Here is an 18,563-nt window from a genome sequence, read left to right as displayed (position 1 = left end):
CTCTTTCCTGCCCCAGAGCTGAGGGCTATTTTTGGAGTGCAATGCAGTTGTTGACGTGTTTTCCAGTTGTACAGTCAGAGAAATATGTTTGTGGGGATGAACAATACTACACACACATCATATGTATTCCATAATATGTCATATCCTGACAAGCTGTACAACTGCTAATTTATCTTCAAAACTTGGCCTGCTGCTTCCCTAGGATCAAGCTCATGTGCTCGTTCACCTGCATGGTGAGCTGATGTGACACATCTGCTGGAAACAATGGTATGGAAAAGAATTAGTTTTTATCTGGAAAAATACATCGCATAGACTCATAGAATGGTTAGGGTTGGAAGGAACCTTAAAGATTATCTAGCTCAAACCCTCCTACCATGTGCAGGAACATCATGAGAGATAACAAGAGTTCATAGCTGTTGTTTTTAAGCCACCCATCCACTCACCCACTGCCCATCAGTAGGGTGGGATGGAGATTCTGAAGGGTAAAAGTACAAAAATTTATGGGTTAAGATAGAGATAGTTGAATAAGTAAAGCAGAAGCCATGGGTGCAAACACAGCAAACAAGGAATCCATTCATGACTTCCCATCAGCAGGCATATGTTCACTCATCTTGAGGAAAGCAGGGCTCCATCACAAGTAACGGTGACTTGGGAAGACAAACACCATCACTCCAGATGTCTCTCCCTTCCTCTTTTGTTCCTCCAGCTTTTACTGTTGAGCATGATAATACATGATCTGGGATATCCCTTTGGCCAGTCGGAGTCAGCTGTTCTGCCTGTGTGTCCACTTAGCCTCTTACGCACATCCAGCACACTTGCTGGTGGGGTAAGTATGAGTAGCAGAGAAGACCTTGACACTGTGTCAGAATTGCTCAACAATAACTTAAATACCAGAGTGTTAGCAACACTGTTTTGGTCACAAATCTAAAACTTAGCACCATACAAGCTACCATGAAGAAAATGAATTCTATCGCAGCCAAAACCCAGTTTAATGGCAAATGGCTTCACTCATGGCAAACATGAAGACTCACAGCAATCACTTTCAGCAGTCTAAAACTATCCCCTCATTTTTTTTTAGATCCTATAGACTACCAACCATCCCTGTGTGTAGATCTTTGCCAAGCCACAGTAAAGCCTCTGTTCGAGAAAAAAAATTAAGTTTCCTATGATTTGTTCCACAAAATTACCAATTTCTTTCCCTTCTTCGCATTAAAGACTCTCAGTGTGACTGAACAGCCTGTAGATGACTATAGTAATTCAAGGTAGGCCCTCCCCTCCTCCCCCATATTGATATTCCTGACATTTTAATGGTTAATCTCATTTGCTTTGGTTGACTCAGGAGATGTGTGGCACCTCGTTGGCTAACCAGTGCTTTCAGAGTGCCTAACTTTTAAAGGCTGAAGGAGCTGGGTCTCTTTATCTTGGAGAAGAGGAGGCTCATTCATGTTTATAAATATGTAAAGGAGGAGTGTCAGGAGGACAGTGCCAGGCTCTTTTCACTGATGTCCAATGAGAGGACAAGGGGCAATAGGTGCAATTCGGAACACAGGAGATTCCACGAAAACATTAGAAAAAACATTTTCACTGTGAGGGTGCTGGAGCCCTGGCACAGGCTGCCCAGGGAGGTTGTGGAGTCTCTTTCTCTGGAGACATTCAAAAACCACCTGGACGTGTTCCTGCATGACCTGCTCTGGGTGATCTTGCTCTGGCAGGAGGCTGGACTAGATGATCTTTCGAGGTCCCTTCCAACTCCTAACATTCTGTGATTCTGTGAACCTGTGCAGCTTTATTTCTTATGAAGTGGTAACGAGTGGACTAGCTGGCAGTTGTGACTCGTTAGGTGACAGGCTAACCTGAATGGCCTTATTATTTGCTGTTAGTTCCTGAAATGCAGCAGAAAGGTAACCTCTGTCTTGTGCATCACTTCCTGGCAGAATCATCTTCCTGCAACCGCCCACTAACGGCAAAGCGGGTCCGATGCTGCAGCTCATAAAGTGAACAAAGGCAGCTTGGGCTCAAGGGACATGCGTTATGCAGAGGATGAGATCAGGCTCAGACATCGAGCTGCTTGGGGCGATGTGTTATTAAATGCTATCTACTGATACGCTACTTTAGTAGAAGCTGATTAATGACATCCTACTTTATTATTCCTTATCTTTTATCTCCACCTTGTTTCACAGATGTAGCCGGCTGTACACAGCACTAACCAAAGACCTGTGGCACTCATTAGATGGTGGCTGCTCCTCACAAGTGCCACCAGGCATGCAATTCCTATTCATGATTTTGCTAACGATGCTGCTTAACATGTTGCTGTGTTGCTGTTCAAGCAACTAGACAACATGGTCTTGTCAGTCTCGAACTAACTTATCTTTTACTTATCATTTTCTTTGACACAATCCTCTGATAAGCAGAGAGATAAATACATGATAAAATACTACATGATAAAATACAGATACATGATAAAATACAGAGATAAATACTCTGCAATGTATTCCCCCGGCAGTAAAATCTTAGCAGTAACACTGTAGAGGGTTTTCATCTAACAAGTGCTTCTTTTGGCCTGTTCTCTGTTTTGTTGGGGTGTTGCAGCTGCAGATCTTAAGGCACATTTAAACTAGAAACAAACCCTTATTTAGCCATCCGCATGCCTCAGGAAGCTTTCAGTCTTTGTGTGAATGTGGGTGCCAGCGGCTCAGGACAGGTACAGGACACAGGCAAGTCAAGCACATTCAGTTACTTAAGGTCCTGTTTTATCGTAGCTTCGATGCTGTGATTAGAGGAGTGAAGCCCTGTAACAGAAAACTAACTGAAGGAATCATTTCCTGCTGGATTAGTGTGCTGATTTATCTCTGAGAGAGTCAGTCAGGTACCAGGACACTTTTGCTGAAGACAATTAAAACTACCTTGGTTACTTCTTAGAGCAAACAGATGTGGACTTGGTGAGGAGGGATAAGAAGGGCTAGATTAGGTAAATACAGCTCGTTACTAGTACTGGCCCATCTGATGCTAAAGGTGTGTGTCTTCCGTGTGACCACATGGTCTGGTTGGTCTCTCCTTCACCTGGAACCTGTGCTTGATCCCAGGGGCAGTGTGGAACTCTTCCACAGGCTACAAAACCCACTCAGGTCAGGGGCTAAATAGCAGGGCAGCTGCACTCCATGAGGCCCTGTAGGCAACTGCTGATACCTGAGCCCTGGCCAGGATAAAACCAGTTCCAAAAAAGCATGGATACGCTGTGGAGACAGCTTCTGCCCAGAGAATGTATCAGGGAAAGGGGATGATGTGAGACAAAAAGAAAGTAGAGAGAGCAGTAGTGGCCAAGCTGTGGTGTCACTGCAGGCAAGAACATGGGGCTTCCCACACCTTGCCTGGTGTCTCCCACTCCTAAAGGTGGCTGTGTGAATAGTTCAGTTAAAGATCATGATACCAGGACACAAACAGTGTTTTTGTTGGCATAACATTGTGCAAATAGGTCTCTGTTTATGCAGTAGCGCATAGGAAGCCTGATAATAATACTGAGCTAAATAGTGGTGACACGCTCACCTCCTCTTTAAATCAGGGCATTTTTATTACTTGTCTGCACTTTTGCAAGGGCTTACTGAAATATTAAGAATGGAAAATTTGAAAGAAAACATGATAGATTAACTGGTTTTAAACCCATGCTTAGTATTTCAGATTGTCAGTCAATGCTGCATCAGGTGAGGTTTAGGTTGGGTCCCAGGAAGCCCTTCCTCACGGAGAGGGTGCTCAGGCACTGGGATGCTCTGCCCAGGGAAGTGGTGGAGTCACCGTCCCTGGAGCGGTTTAAGGAGTGGCTGCATGTGGCACTTAGTGCCCTGGTCTGGCTGATGTGGTGGTGTTGGGTCAGAGGCTGGACTTGATGATCTCAGAGGTCTTTTCCAGCCTCAACAATTCTGTGATTCTGTGATTCTGTAATGCAAATCCATTCCCATGCATGCCCTCATACTAGCTGATTTCAAATGGGAAGAAGGTGCATTTATTGAAGTGAAAGTGAGCAAAATGCAGCTTTCTTAATGCTTTATTCCTTTTCTATGATTTTCTAAGTCAGAAGGGTAAGACTTGTGGTCACATCATGTGGCTAACTGTGAGGAGTGCGCCCACTCTTAGTTAATCCACAAGTGCAATTAAACTGAATTTACTGAGTAATGAAATCTCCCACAAATTTCTAAGTTCTGGTATTGATTGAGAAGAACGATTACTACACGACACTCAGCTCTTAAGCTTAGAATAACATTGTGCTCATACTGACCCACGTACTCCGGTGTGAGGTCCTCCATGGGCTGCAGGTGGGCATCTACATCCCGTCACCTCCATGGGGTGCAGGGGGACAACATGCTTCACCATGGGCTTCACCACGGGCTTCACCACGAGCCAGGGGACTCTCTGCTCCAGCACCTGGAGCACATGCTCCTCCCTCCTTCACTCACCTTGGTGTCTTCACATGCTCTGACTCCTTTCCCTCTCTGCCAGCTGTTGTGTCACAGTTCTTTTTTCTCCATTTCTTAAATATGTTTTCACAGAGATATTTCTCTCCTATCATTTTACCGATAGGCTCAGCCTTGGCTGGCGGCGGGTGCATCTTTCGAGCTGTCTGGCCTTGGCTCTATCAGACATAGGGGAAACTTCTAGCAGTTTCTTGCAGAAGCCACCCCTACAGCCCCCTCAGCCACTGAAATGTGGCCAGGCAGCCCAACACACCAACAAAGATGTAAAACTATATTTCTGCATTCTTTAAAGTTTGTTTCATCTTTCTTACCTGTCCTGCAAACTGATGCAGCAGAGCAGATGAATACATGTGTACAGTCCAGAAATCTATCTGAAAATAACATAGAAAGAGTTAGAAAATTGTTGATATCTTTGTTGCATAACATTTGTCTAAAAATTTATCTATGGCTGTTACAGAGAAGATTAATTAAGGGTTAATTAATAATGTTAATGAATTACTATCTTCATGCAAGCAGAAAAGGCACCTTTCTGCTCAGATGATTAATATTTGAATTTCAACAATCACAATTTTTTTTTAAGGCCATTTTATACTTTGTTGCATTTTTTACAACATCTTCATTCTTGCAAAAAGAATAAAACCCCAACTGTGGCCAATCTGGTGCTACATATAGAATAGTATGTAGCAGATAATGACTCAACCTTAGAGGAAATAGATTTTTAAAAAATCTTATATATGACAGGTTAAAAGTGAGACAAATGATATGGAAGGAATTAACTGGATGGGAAAAAAACTCAGATATTTCTTAATCTTGTGTATACTTATAATACTGATTAATTTCTCTGGCTTTACATAATTATATGAGAGAAGATAAAACCATAGATACATACTCTTTCAAAAACACAGGGAAAAAATACTAAAAACTGATGCATTTGTCTAATTGAGCAATCAAAATCAGAAGTGTGAAAAGTGTAAATGCAACTTCCTTATGGTACTATACTCCCAATCTTTGTACACTCACTGTAGCCTCTCTCTAGCTACCATCCAGTTCAGTTTAGCTGAGGAATGGAAAGTTATCTACCATGCAAATTCAGCTACTTGTGACATGCATTTCAAAATTCATGCTGTCCTTCCCTTCAATGCTTAGGACTTTCTTCATAACTGTATTTGTATATTATGGAATTTTCTGTATTTTGATCAATGCATTTCTGTATGCTTTCACAGCAGCATGTTGGTAGTGATTGTAGAATCTGCATTTCTTGGCTTCCTTAAATGTTAATAACTTATGTTTAGTGTGAAAAAGGAAAAAACCATATAGATATGTTAAAAATAGTTTGCAGTGTGTTAAATTTCATTAGGATATTTTAAAACATTAATATTTATGAACTGTATTTGTTATAAATTGAGAGAATAAAACCCAGGAGCCAATTTAGAATTTAAGTGATAATTTATTAAATTTAGCAAGCAGCTGAGTAAGCAAAACAGCACTGGGCAGCAGGGAGCAGCTCTCTGCCAAGGAGTGCTCATACCACAGCTGCACCCGTGCACGGGCAGATACCTTGGTTATATGCAAAGAAAGTTACATATTCATTAGACGCTTATAATATTCATGAATTATCCTAAAAAGGCACTCAGTTCTGGTGGTCGGCTGCTCCTCCTCTTGACACCTGCGCAGTGTCTCCTGGTGGTCTTGGGCAGGGGTCTTCAGGGATTAACTTCACGATGAACTTTTTACCTCGGTCCAAAAACTGACTGCTCTCAGCACATTTCGTAAGGTATCTTGTCCTCGAATTCCACAAGGGCCTTTCATCACCAGATGGTCCTGGTTAGATACCTTTATCACTAGTGTTCTTGTCAATTCTTTTTGTTTTTATATACCCTTACAGTGAGTCCATCCTGGTAGCCTTTGTTCTCTTGTGACTGGCGCTAGACAGCTCCCCCTGTGTACAAGCCTGACCTTGGTGCCGGGGAAGATTATGGAGTGGTATGATACATGTTTGCTTAACAGGATATTGCAGCCTAAACAACTTCATTTCTAGCACAGCATAAAATTTGATTAACAAATTCTATATGCCTTCTATTACAGTATTACTTAATGATGATGCCTCTTGCAGTAAAAACATTTTTGCCTCGGTAAGACATACTAGGCAAAGCCAGCAGGCAGCTTAAAAAAAATAGAGCTCCCTCTTTAAAACTCAAGAAAGTAGGAGAATAAATTCACTGAAGACATTATATAACCAAAAGTCAGTTTTCAACATATTAGATTAATTGATGAGATTTGTTATTTTGTTGTGGCTGCTCTCAGATATCTCTGCATTAACCCCATATTATTGTCCGGTTGCCAACTCTGTCTTTTAAAATGTTGTGGAATTTGACCCATGGGTGTTATCTGGAAATAAATAAAGAAAATTATACAAGAAAAATGGAGTGAAAAAAAACACCAAAAAACTAAAAGCACTTATTCATGTGAAAATAGTCTTGAAAAGGGACAGCACAGGGTAATTTTCCCGCTGCTGTTGATGACACCATAAGCAGTTTGGAAGTTAGAAGAGGTCTTGTCAATCTTTGGAATGCATTGCCATTTACTTAAAATTTACCTCTCTTGGAAAAGCCTGTTGGATGTACAGATGCATTGTTAAACAATATTGTCCTGCCACATGCCAGAAAGGAAAAAAAGGCAAAACATTCGTTGGTTTAAGGAGTTAGCTCTTTGATAAGGATGTTATATGAAATTAGTGAACCTTCTTGCAGTTCTTTTGCTCAGATGGACGCACACTTTGCTTCTTTCAACTCCCTTTCATAGAGAACAATCGGTACTTTAAAGTGCATGCAATAGCTTTTCCTTGAATTTTGGGAAAGAACTGTTACAGCCAGGAGAGAGTCCAAGTGAGAGGCAATCCACAGTTTCAGGAGGTATTTTTCTAACCCACCACATAGCAAGATTTCACTGTTTTTCACCTCCTCACCATTGAAACATTGTTGTAACGCTTTAGGGTGTCAACTCAGTCAAGGCTCTAGGCACACATTTAAAAGTGTAGTGCAAGGTTTTTTGCTTTGCAGGTTTCGAGAACCTTTCCTCAGATTCTGAAAAAGAAATGAATCAAGGCTTACGGCATGAAAGAAGTGTAAAATACATCCATCTTACAGCTTTCAGAAGGCTGCATACGTTCTAGGAATATCCAGAAACTTCATAACTAATGATGATATGCTTTCAAAATGACATTCAGATTGCTGTTTCCATGCTAAAAGGATGTCATGACTGTTGGATATCAAATCTGAGGAAAGAGTAAACTCAGTTCTGCCTGCCACAGAATTTTTCTACCTGATGTTTAAGGACATTATAATGACGAGAGACAGAATAGTGCCTGAACTTAACTGTTCTTATCAGCAAGTTTCGCTGTTCCTGTTATACCATTCCACAAGCGAGAGTATTCTGGCAGTTTAGAGAGGAGCTAGTTCTGAACTAACTTGTGGTCAGGCAATTTGTCCTGGTTTTAGCCAAAAAAACCCCCAATTCTATTTAGTGAATTTTACTTTCCAGTTCAGTCTCTTCTAAAAGGCTGCACTTAGTTAGTACCACATTTGAGCAGACAGTGTCTGCTACTAGAAGTGATAACACCTGATGTTTGCAATTACTGCCTGGGACTGGGATGCAGAAAGGCTCTTGCTTATACATATTCCTATAGTGACCAAGGCCACTGCTGGCTCTTGTGTGCCACGCTGGGGGTGCCAGGTAGTAAGAGGGTTCATAGTTGTATATTCTGCTTTATTTTTATCATTTCACTATTATTTCCATTATTGTTTCATTAACGCTGTTCTAGTTTTTCTTTCCTAACCTGTAAGTCTCTCTGCCTCATTCCCTTTTCCTTCCCTTTTTCGGGGAGAAAGAGGAGATTGGAGAGAGTCTGTTCGCGTTAGTGGCTGGCCCAGCCCTAACCTGTGACAGAGTTGGACTAAGTAGGTTCCTTCCAATTGATTCTATTCTATTCTATTCTATTCTATTCTATTCTATTCTATTCTATTCTATTCTATTCTATTCTACTCTACTCTACTCTACTCTACTCTATTCTATTCTATTCTATTCTACTCTACTCTATTCTATGCCATGCCATGCCATGCCATACTTTTCCACAGTGAACCAGGGGCCAGTTTTGTGCTGAGGGACATGATTTAGTGGTATTGATAGGGCTAGGACAAAGGTTGGACTTGATGATCTTGAAGGTCTTTTCCAACCTAAACTGTTCTATGATTCTATGATTCTATGATTCTGTGATTCTATGATTCTATATAGGACATAATTCAGTCACTGTCCTAGAGCAGTGTGGCTGAGGAAGGTCATGAACATCACACATGAGAATGGTGCAGTTGCCTCTGAACATGGGTAATGTCCATCTGTGCAGACACCTAACCACGTCACCAGAAGCCTCAGTCTCTGCCCCCATCACGGGAGCATCACTTACATGTGTGTTCAACAACAAGTATGTGCCATGTCTTATCACTTGCATCTGAACCATATCTCCCTAGTTTGCAAATGTCCTTTGTGGCTTTCCCAAACAAGTTACTAAAGCCAAAGCAACATCTGCTTGTCCAAAGTACTCAATGAAGAAAGTTTTGTTTGCCAAGATCAGCTCATGACCAATTCATGCTGATGTTTTGTACTCTAGTGGTTACAAAATGTCAGGTAAACAATTTGCTCCCTTATCTTCCTGGATATCTAAATTAGGCTTATTGACCTTTAGTTCCCTGGGTTCTCATGGGTGAGATGTAGCAGAGCTGACTTTCGCCTCGATACAGTACTTGTCTTGTGGGTGGCTGAGATGTCATTATCATGGGTTATGACCAAAGGGAATAGATTTCTAGATTCATTATTCATAGTAGAAAGGCATTTTTAGCAGTAGGTGTAGTGGGTCTACCTAGTTCCTTAATGATAAGAACAGTGGATTAGCTATTGCATTATCACCATACTTGGACCTGCGCTAATTTATTTAACAGTGCAATAAGACATGTTCTGGCACTCATACCCATGTCCTGGCATTGCTTGACTTACTAGGTAGAGATGTACCCAGATGAGGGGGCAGTATACCACAAAAGGAAAAAGGCGGAGATGAACGAATACAAACCCAACACAAGTAATAAGCACTTTGAATTGTGAAACCAGGCTTTTAAATTAATGTTCGTCTTTCACACTAGAAGAAATGCCACCAAAATGAATGACTCAGAAGTGTGTGTTGAAATTTTTCTGTGCCAAAGAGCCTTGGACTTGGAATTATATGATCACATCTTCTTTAATAAAAGAGGACTGGAAGGTGTAACCATTGTAAAATGAGACTAAAATAATATTTAGTCCCACTGTTGACTGCACGAACCAACACCTGCTTCCCTGAGGTCACAGAAGTGGGTATTGCATGTTATTTATGCTAATGGTAATTTCCCCCTGAAAGAGGGTCTGAAGAAAGATTGTTTGCTTGAGTTCTGTTTTCGCTCTTAGGTAATCTTCAGCTTCTCATATGAGCTGTTTCTGCTTATGCTACTAAAGAATCAGCCTACCTTCAAGACATAATGCTAGCAAAATCACAAAGTTTAATGAACTTTATTTCATGGTAATAAGAATGAATGAAAATTACAATGAACCAGTCAGCGAAGAATGAGTAACTAAATGATTAATACAGTAAATCAGGTTTTAAAAAAGTAATTTTGGAAGATACTTGTTATTGAAAATTCAGGGACATTCCAACTTGGCTACCCATTATTTTGTATTAAACACTTTTCTAAGGTATCTCTTTTTCATTAAAAGGAAGGTTTTGTTACCTGTATTTATGCAAAATACAATCTTACACTGTAAGCAGGATCATTAATTTAAATGAATTATGGTTTCCTTGTTTTTGTTTAATGACTGAGCATTTTACAGTAGAATGTAGCAAAAGACACAAATTCTAAACCAGAATAGTTCTAATGGAAATGGCTCTGCTCTCCTAATTCTTTTTGAGAAGTACATATTTCAAGCAATCCTGTTTATCCTCTGGTCCTGTATAGAGTATAATAGTTTAAAATGTTGATCAAGTTAAAAACTAATTGTGTTACCAAGGACTATCTCTGCAGAGAACATATGAAATGTACAGAGCCATAGAACTTTAAACAAAGATCCTTAGATAGCATTTTAGGAAAAGAAAGATGCAGGAAGCTAATAATTAAATAAATCAGTCCCTTCCAACCTTAACCAGCCTATGATTCTACAAATCTAGCACCCAAATGACAAAGTTCAATTAAGATCTCCACTATGTTCTAGACCATTACACAAATAAGATATATACATTCTCCTACTGAAGTCACTCTTTCTGCCTACGTGGGAGAGGAAGAATGGAATTTGTTTTTGTCGAAGAAGTCACTAAGGAGATGGATGTCCAAGAAGGGAAAAGTTGAGCCTGTTAATTTCTTTGAGTTTTGCATTGGCAGAAAGCAGGGCAGTGAACTTGATGAAGCTATGGGTACATGCAGGAGTCTTTGCCGAGGTAGTTGGAATAAACATCTGCAAACTTTCAAAGCTTGGCTGAAAATGAAGTGAAACACAAAATTAATCATAAATGAGAACTGAAAACATGCAGTATTTTCTTTCAGAATAACTTTTCATTAATGTTTATTTCCCCTGTATTTTTTTCGTCTTTGTTGCCATTTACTCCACGGCAGCATCCAAAATCTTTGACCACACACAGAAAATTCTTAGCTCTTTCAAGGAGATTTCTCACTGAATTTGCAAAGTGTTTTGCAGCTTTCTTCCTTTGTACTATAGCTTTGTACCATACAGAAGATTGGCATTAAAACTTGCTTATGAGACTCAGACTGTATGTTTTTCTGTTCTATTAGGATTATTAACACTCAGAGTTGTTACTTGCTCTTCTGAACTGTGTTGTTACTGCTACTTGATCAGCCACCATTGTTCAAAGTTAAAGGAGTCTCCTTTTTCCCTGGCATTTTCCAGATTCAAGGATTAATTTCCTGGGTGTGGAAAACCTATAAAGTGCTGCTGGAGGCCTGGAGCTCGAATTTCTGTGCTACCATTGATATAAACTAATCTTTGACCTCACTTGCAGACAGTGCATCTTCCTATGCTAGACAGTGTCTTGAGAGTTTCCGTGTGGAGACTCAGACATTGTCATCCTTAGTGAAGATGTCTAAGCCATATGAATATCTTGATCTATGAATCAGAGTGTATCTGCATTCCAGTGTACACAAGCTGTCTAACATTTGTCCACCCTTGGCATAGACATCTTCTTCTTTGATTTCGCTCCACAAGTCACTCCACCTAGATAAGCCACCTAGCATAGTGAAGTGTGGATCTGTAATAATGCTTCTGGCTCTGTATTTGAACAAATAATTTCAAAAACTTTCCATTTGCATCAATTAACTGGTGTTGTTTTTAAAACATCAACTTTACCTAAGTGAGAAATAAAATGCCTAAAACTTACTGCATAACCCGTTCTCGCAAGCATTGGGGCAATCACCACAGGGTTCTCCTGCTTTGTAGGGTGTCTTCATTAAACTTATCCAATTCCCACTGAAACATTAACAACATAAGTTATAAAGATGCATACATATACTAATTTACACTCAATCTTTGGTTATATGTCAAACAATTTTTGTATATGTGTTGGGCTTATCTGGAAAGGTTATGGTAGTGGGGCCAGGGGGGAAATTTTCAGGGATGGCTTCTGTTAGAAGACTCAGAAGCTGCCCTTATTTCAGACAAAGCGAGTGCCAGCCATCTCCAGGTTTGACCTATTTCTCTCACCATGAACAGCAGTGATAGTGTCTCTGTGATAACATATCTAAAACCAGGTAAAAACTACTGTCTAACAGCAACTGGAAGTGAAGAATGAGAATACATGAGATAAACAACTCTGCAGACACAAGGAGCAGTGTAAAAGGAGGAGGATGTGCTCCAGGTGCTGGGGCAGAGATGCTCTTGCAGCCTCTGGTGAAGATGATGGTGAGGCAGGCTGTCCCCCTGCAGCCCATTAAGGTCCGCAGTGGAGCAGATGTCCACCCATAGACCATGAAGTACCCCATGCCAGAGCAGGTGGATTTGCCTGAAGGTGGCTGTGACTGGATTGGAAGAGGCTCTTGGCACGACTTGTGGCCCCATGGAGAGAGCAGGGCATACCAGAGCAGGTTTCCTGGCACGACTTGAGACCCCGTGGGGCACCCACTCTAGAGAAGCCTGTTCCTGAAAGACTGAAACCCATGGAAGGGATCACAGAATCACAGAATCACAGAATGTCAGGGATTGGAAGGGACCTTGAAAGATCATCTAGTCCAACCACCCTGCCAGAGCAGGGTGACTTTGAGTAGGTCACACAGGAACACGTCCAGGCGGGTTTTGAATGTCTCCAGAGAAGAAGACTCCACAACCTCCCTGGACAGCTTGTGCCAGGGCTCTGGCACCCTCACAGTGAAAAAGTTTTTTCTAATATTTTTGTGGAACCTCCTATGTTCCCGCTTGTACCCATTTCCCCTTGTCCTGTCATTGGATGTCGCTGAAAAGAGCCTGGCTCCGTCCTCCTGACACCCACCCTTGACATATTTGTAAACATGGGACCCAGAACTGGACACAATATTCCAGATGTGGCCTCACCAGGGCAGAGCAGAGGGGGAGGAGAACCTCTCTCAACCTTCTAACTACTCCCCTTCTAATACACCCCAGGATGCCATGAAGAATTCGTGGAGAATTGCAGCTTGTGGGAACAACCACGTTGAAGTTCATGAAGAACTGTCTCTCATGGGAAGAGACACCATGCTGGAGTGGGGGAAGAGTACGAGGAGTCCTTCCCCTAAGGAGGAAGATTCTCCCTCTCCCTGTGCTGCTGGAGGGGAGGAGGTGGAGAAATTAGAAGAGAACTTGAACTTAGGAAGAAGGGACTTGTCGGGAAAAGGTGCTTTTGAACTTGTTTTATTTTTCATTATCTTATTCTGATTGATTGGCAATAAATTAATTTCCCCAACTTCATCTCCATGTCCTTATCATGACCCAGAATCTCTTTGTGGTATTTTTTCTCCCCTCTGTACTGCTGAGGAGGGGAAGGGACAAAGCATCTGGATGGGCTACTAAGAGTCAACCAGGGTCAGCTCACCACAGTATATTACAATGTGAAATTTAATTTTAGGTGATTTGTGAACTTATCACTCTACCTTAAAATTCACACTAAAGTTTTTGGTATTAGTTATAGTGTTCTCTGTACTATACGTATCGATACCACCTTCTGAACTAAGATTTCAAGAAGAATGCGGAAAATATTTAATGTGATTTATTCTTATGAAAATTAGGATTTTTAGACAAATGAAATTTAATCTGAAAATCAGTGACGCTTCTACGCGTTTTATGTTTTTTCTTGTTTGACAATTCTTTTGATGAGTACGTCTCTGTCTTTTTATATTCCTAATACACTCTTCAGACCTCTTCCTCAGCCCTATTACACTTTTCACCATCTCCCAACTAATTCTGATAATGCAATAAGAAATTCTAGAATCAGAATCAATACGTACCTGGGGCAGTAATGGCAGACATAAAAGTATTTATATTCTTTGTTGGGACAAAAAGCGACACCGCATCCTATTTTGTAAGTGTTGTACCAAACTACCTGTAAGTATAAGAATAAAGAATAATGAAAGAATGAAGAATATACATTTGAAAATCATTTACCTACAATATGCATTATGGAAACATTTGCAACCAAATTATGTTGCTTTAGTTACACTTTATAGTAAAATATAAATCCTACCTTGATGGAAAAACATTTTTTCCCTCTTTCATCACTGAACAAAAGAACATTTAAGTTATAATGGTAGTAACTTATCACACACATACATATATAAAGCTTGAGTTAAGCTGTCTCAATTATATGTATTTTCATTTAATTTAAATTGTTGAAGAAGATGTAAAATTTAAGATGGAAAATTTTGTATTCTGTGTTCCATATATACAATTGGAAACTCTCTGAGTCAGTGGAACTCTGTAACAAACTTATCTGCCTTTCGTTCCTGATGCTTTAATAACCCCATTCTTCCAGTGTCTGAGCAATTTTCAGATGTTAAACAAGCAAATAAGTTACATCACTTTTCTTCTTCCTGAAGTTTTGAAATATCAATGTCTTTACTCTTCAATCTCTAAAAACACGACCTATTATTTTCATTTCAGTTCTGTTACTATGGAAGTTTTCATCTTGTTTTGCCAGAGTAACTCTCATTTCTCCATTATACTTAATCAGCTTGAAATATAAAAAAATTGCATCTACCTGAGTGTAATGGCCAATCACAGCACCTTCTGTTTTTGCCCCCATTCCATATTCAAAATCTTTCTCCTCATCATACCAGCTCTGAATAACACCAGTCCACGAGAAAGGGGCGGATGACATGAACAGATTCTCACCACAATGTACAGCTGGAAAGAGAGAGGTACTGAGACATGCACAGAAAATACCCATGTGAGAAAAAGATGGCACAAGCTGGTAGGATTTCCATGGAAGTTCTCATCACAGATGGAACAGCAGGGTGGATTTTTCTTTCCAGTTCTGTAACCCTTTGCCAATACTGAAGTTGCCACTTGACCAGTTTGCCGCTTTGGTCAACCTGTTTGACTGGTAGTTTGGTTGCTGACAGACCTTCTACATGTCTTTGGGTACTCCTGCACCACAGATTCATGACTCATTTTTCAGTTTGAAAGTTAGAAGTATAGTCATCATCCAGGTCACACACAGCTCAGTAACCTTGGGAAAATCCCAATAATTCAAAGTTACTTCTGGTACACAACAAGGTGTCTACACTCTCTTCACCTACTGTTTTTCCTCAGGTCCAACCCTACTGTGTACATACTAATTTTCATCTGGGATTCACCTTAGGAAGAACCAGAAACCTCCAATATAGTTTTAGGTTGCAAGTTGCCAGGGAATTTAAAAGCTGTGTGTTGTCTTAGAACTTATACTTAGCACCACCATCCAGTTTTTGTACTTCACCCTTTGCCCCTTCCATCCCAGATAGTTTCATCCAGGATACGCAGGCTGGATTCTGCAGTAAACTGGGTTTATATGTTCTTCTTTCTGATGGATATTTTGAGAGAATATGCTTTCTCCCTATGATTATTTTCACCTACTGAAGAAAATGGGATATATTCACGTAAAACTGATGCGACTGGGGTGAGAATTGGACCAAACTTTTTTCACTTACTGAACAGATTTATAGCTAGAATTTTGTCTTTGTCCCATGCACATTGAATATATAACAAAAACCCAAACAAAACCTCCAAACTATAGCATCAATATTATTCAGTCAGCACTCATGCTTCACTTACTGGTTTTCCTCACGTTAGCAGGACTGTGGTTTAAAGTACATTGATTGGCCCAATCTTGAGCATTCCGTGAAGCTAGAGGATCCCATTCCTTAATGAAATAGAAAAATACTAGTCAGACAGACATGTAGCAATTAATAAATCCTCACGAAGGAACAACATTTAGAAATTTCACTTCAAATCAGAAAAAATAATATACAAAATCTTTTTCTTCCATTTTTCTGGGAGAAAAGTGGGTAGGCACAAATTTACTATGCACCAAGGAGAACAGAAACTGTGAAGAATGATAAAGAATTAATCAGAAGGAAATTAACAGTGACATGGCTCCCCTTTTCTTCCTTCAAAAGAAAGAGCCATTATTGTTCATATACCACAGAAATTTCCAGACTTATTTTTCCACCTGCCTAGCTTTATTTTTCTCTTGGTGCTGGCTGTGGTCCTCCCTTGGAAAAGGACTAGAGGGTGAATTTGTGGATAAATAACATAATGTGACCTTGCATACAGTCCTGGATCTCTCGTAGAGTCCATTACTCATTAAAAATGGCACACAACTTACCATCTTCATCATGTTGCTGGCAGTTGGTTTTACTCCTCTCCTGAGGGCGTTATGTCTGTCAACAATCAACTTTTGCTGATCTGCTCTGCTAGCTGACACAGCAGCAAAACCCTTGGATTCCTAAATTAAAAAACATATAATATTACTGTTTTTTTTTTAATTTGATCACAGCTAAGTCTTATATCTTGTCTTGGAAGTATTAAAGTGCCAAATATCAATGAAGGTGATGGATCTTGTGATGGAGGAGGTACTGTGACACACTTTGTCCCCTGAGTACCTCTAGGGGTGTTTCCATATGGAGTAGCACTTCCGGTGGTCCCATAGCATAAAGCTTAGCTAACACCAGTTCCTGCATCATATCTGCCAACCCTCTGTGAATGGTTGAGACATTCTGGGACATCCTATGTGTCTGTAGACTCTTAAATTTAGGCAACTCTATCAGACTTATTTTACTATGATTTTCTTTATGAGCTTTTAAGGATCTAAAAATCGGCTGTCATGAATGTGCTTATGATATGCTCCCCTTTTTCAGTATTTTCAATATGCCTGTCAAAGTTTTTTGATTGAAAGATCCTGTTGTTTAATCACGGGGTTGTGGTACTTCATCAGTACATCAGTACATCCGGTCCCATCCAGATTTTCTGAGTACAAGGTGTGGATCCTACCTTTCCAGTGGACAGAGGCGGCATAGCCATGAGACACAGGAGCACCAGTAGCAGAATCATCTCTGAAAAGGGGAGAATGGGGATTTAATTTATTTTATATGGAGCTTTTGTTTCTCAGAACACATGATGCATCTTTCTCCTGTATGTTTCCTGGCTTTTTCTCAAGTAGCAAGGCAATGTTTTCTTTCTTTCCTCCTTCTCTCCTCCTGTTTTTAGAAGTAAAAAAATATAATCCATTTCCCCTCTGCATTTCCAACTTTCTTGAAATCAACTGCTTTGCACATCTCATACTTCCTTTTGTAATCCTGGCCAAATACCTTCACCTGAATTCACAGTACAGGAGGACTGTGAATCTGAAGCTTCTCTTATTCTCCATGCATTGGCTGAAAATGGAATTATGCCTTCAGCTCATGTGCAGCCCAAGTCGGGATTCAATACTCTTTTATAATGACCAGCACTGTGAAACCTTTCATGCGAAAGGGGGACAACTGGCTGCCTGGGAAAGCCTTGTTTCAGAAAGATTTTTTGATTTTGTATTTGAAGACAGCTTTTGATTATATTGCAGATGTTGTGGAATGAGAACAGAAATGAGAGGCTTCTCTAAGGTAGGGAGTATATTTACACTATATCTTAGGAAGAATTTTTTTATGGTGAAGGTGGTGAGACACTGGAAAATGTTGCCCAGAGAGGCTGTAGAAGCCATCCCCGGAAACATTGAATGGCAAATTGGTTGGAGCTCTGAGCAACCTGGTCTAGCTTATGTCCCTTCTTACTGCAGGGAAATTGGACTACATGACCTTCAAAGGTCCTTTCCCATCCAAACCCTTCTATGATTCTATCTGAAGAAGAACCACCAGACTGTGGACTCCAAGATTCTACTTGCTTGGGAGGCTCAAAGTGCTGTATCATCCCTCTACAGCAATCCAGGAGGTAATGTAGGTCATTTAAAAGTTCAGGTGTCTGATTGCAGTCACTCATAAGAGTTAAGTTCAGCTTTTTTTTTTGCTCAGGAACCTTGGGCAGGCAAGCAGGTGACTAGGATGGAATTTTATTATTTTGGTATTTTTCCCAGCCTCCCACTCCAAGGGAATTTATGTGCATGTTATATTATTAGCTGAACTTCTTATTTGTTTCTGAGAAGCTGCAGGTTTTAGTTTCAATTTACTCTTGGGGAAAGGCCAATAAGGTCTGCCGATCTTTTCATATACAGCAAAGCCCCTTTACCTCGAGGCAACCAGTTTATATAAAACACAAGGCACTCTGGCTCATGGAGAATATGTGAGTAAGAAAAATTACGTTTTTCCAAATGGTACATCAAGGCCCATTTTCCTCACCAGCTTGCTTACATTGTACTGGAGATGACCCATAGTCCCCAGCCTGTGGGCAGGGATGCTAATTCAGCTCTGCTAAAGAGCAAAGACTGTTCAAGTGGACGGTGACTATGGGCAGCTGTAGCTCAAACAAAAGGAGACATTGGCCACATCTGTACAGTTAAACTCTCACAGCCTTCAAAAGAGAATGGAATATTCCAAGTATTTGTAG

The 18,563-nt window shown here is 40.4% G+C and overlaps 1 protein-coding gene across 1 annotated transcript; it reads right to left on the bottom strand.

The window, feature by feature from the left end:
- Positions 1–443: 443 nt before the first annotated feature.
- On the bottom strand, positions 444–17,081 carry LOC104269115 (serotriflin-like; the record flags this gene model as incomplete). The annotated part of the gene is made up of 7 exons (XM_009868167.1): positions 17,022–17,081; positions 16,357–16,476; positions 15,804–15,891; positions 14,752–14,897; positions 14,003–14,097; positions 11,929–12,017; positions 444–475 (listed from the first exon to the last, which is right to left on the bottom strand). Coding segments are annotated over exons 1-7 (630 nt in total), but the record flags the coding sequence as incomplete, so codon positions are not given.
- Between the last annotated feature and the right edge of the window lie 1,482 nt (positions 17,082–18,563).

The sequence above is a fragment of the Apaloderma vittatum genome, unplaced genomic scaffold (genome assembly GCF_000703405.1).
Source record: "Apaloderma vittatum isolate BGI_N311 unplaced genomic scaffold, ASM70340v1 scaffold474, whole genome shotgun sequence".
NCBI lineage: Eukaryota > Metazoa > Chordata > Aves > Trogoniformes > Trogonidae > Apaloderma > Apaloderma vittatum.
The sequence above is the reverse complement of the archived record's forward strand: the minus strand, read 5'-3'. Positions and strand labels throughout refer to the sequence as shown.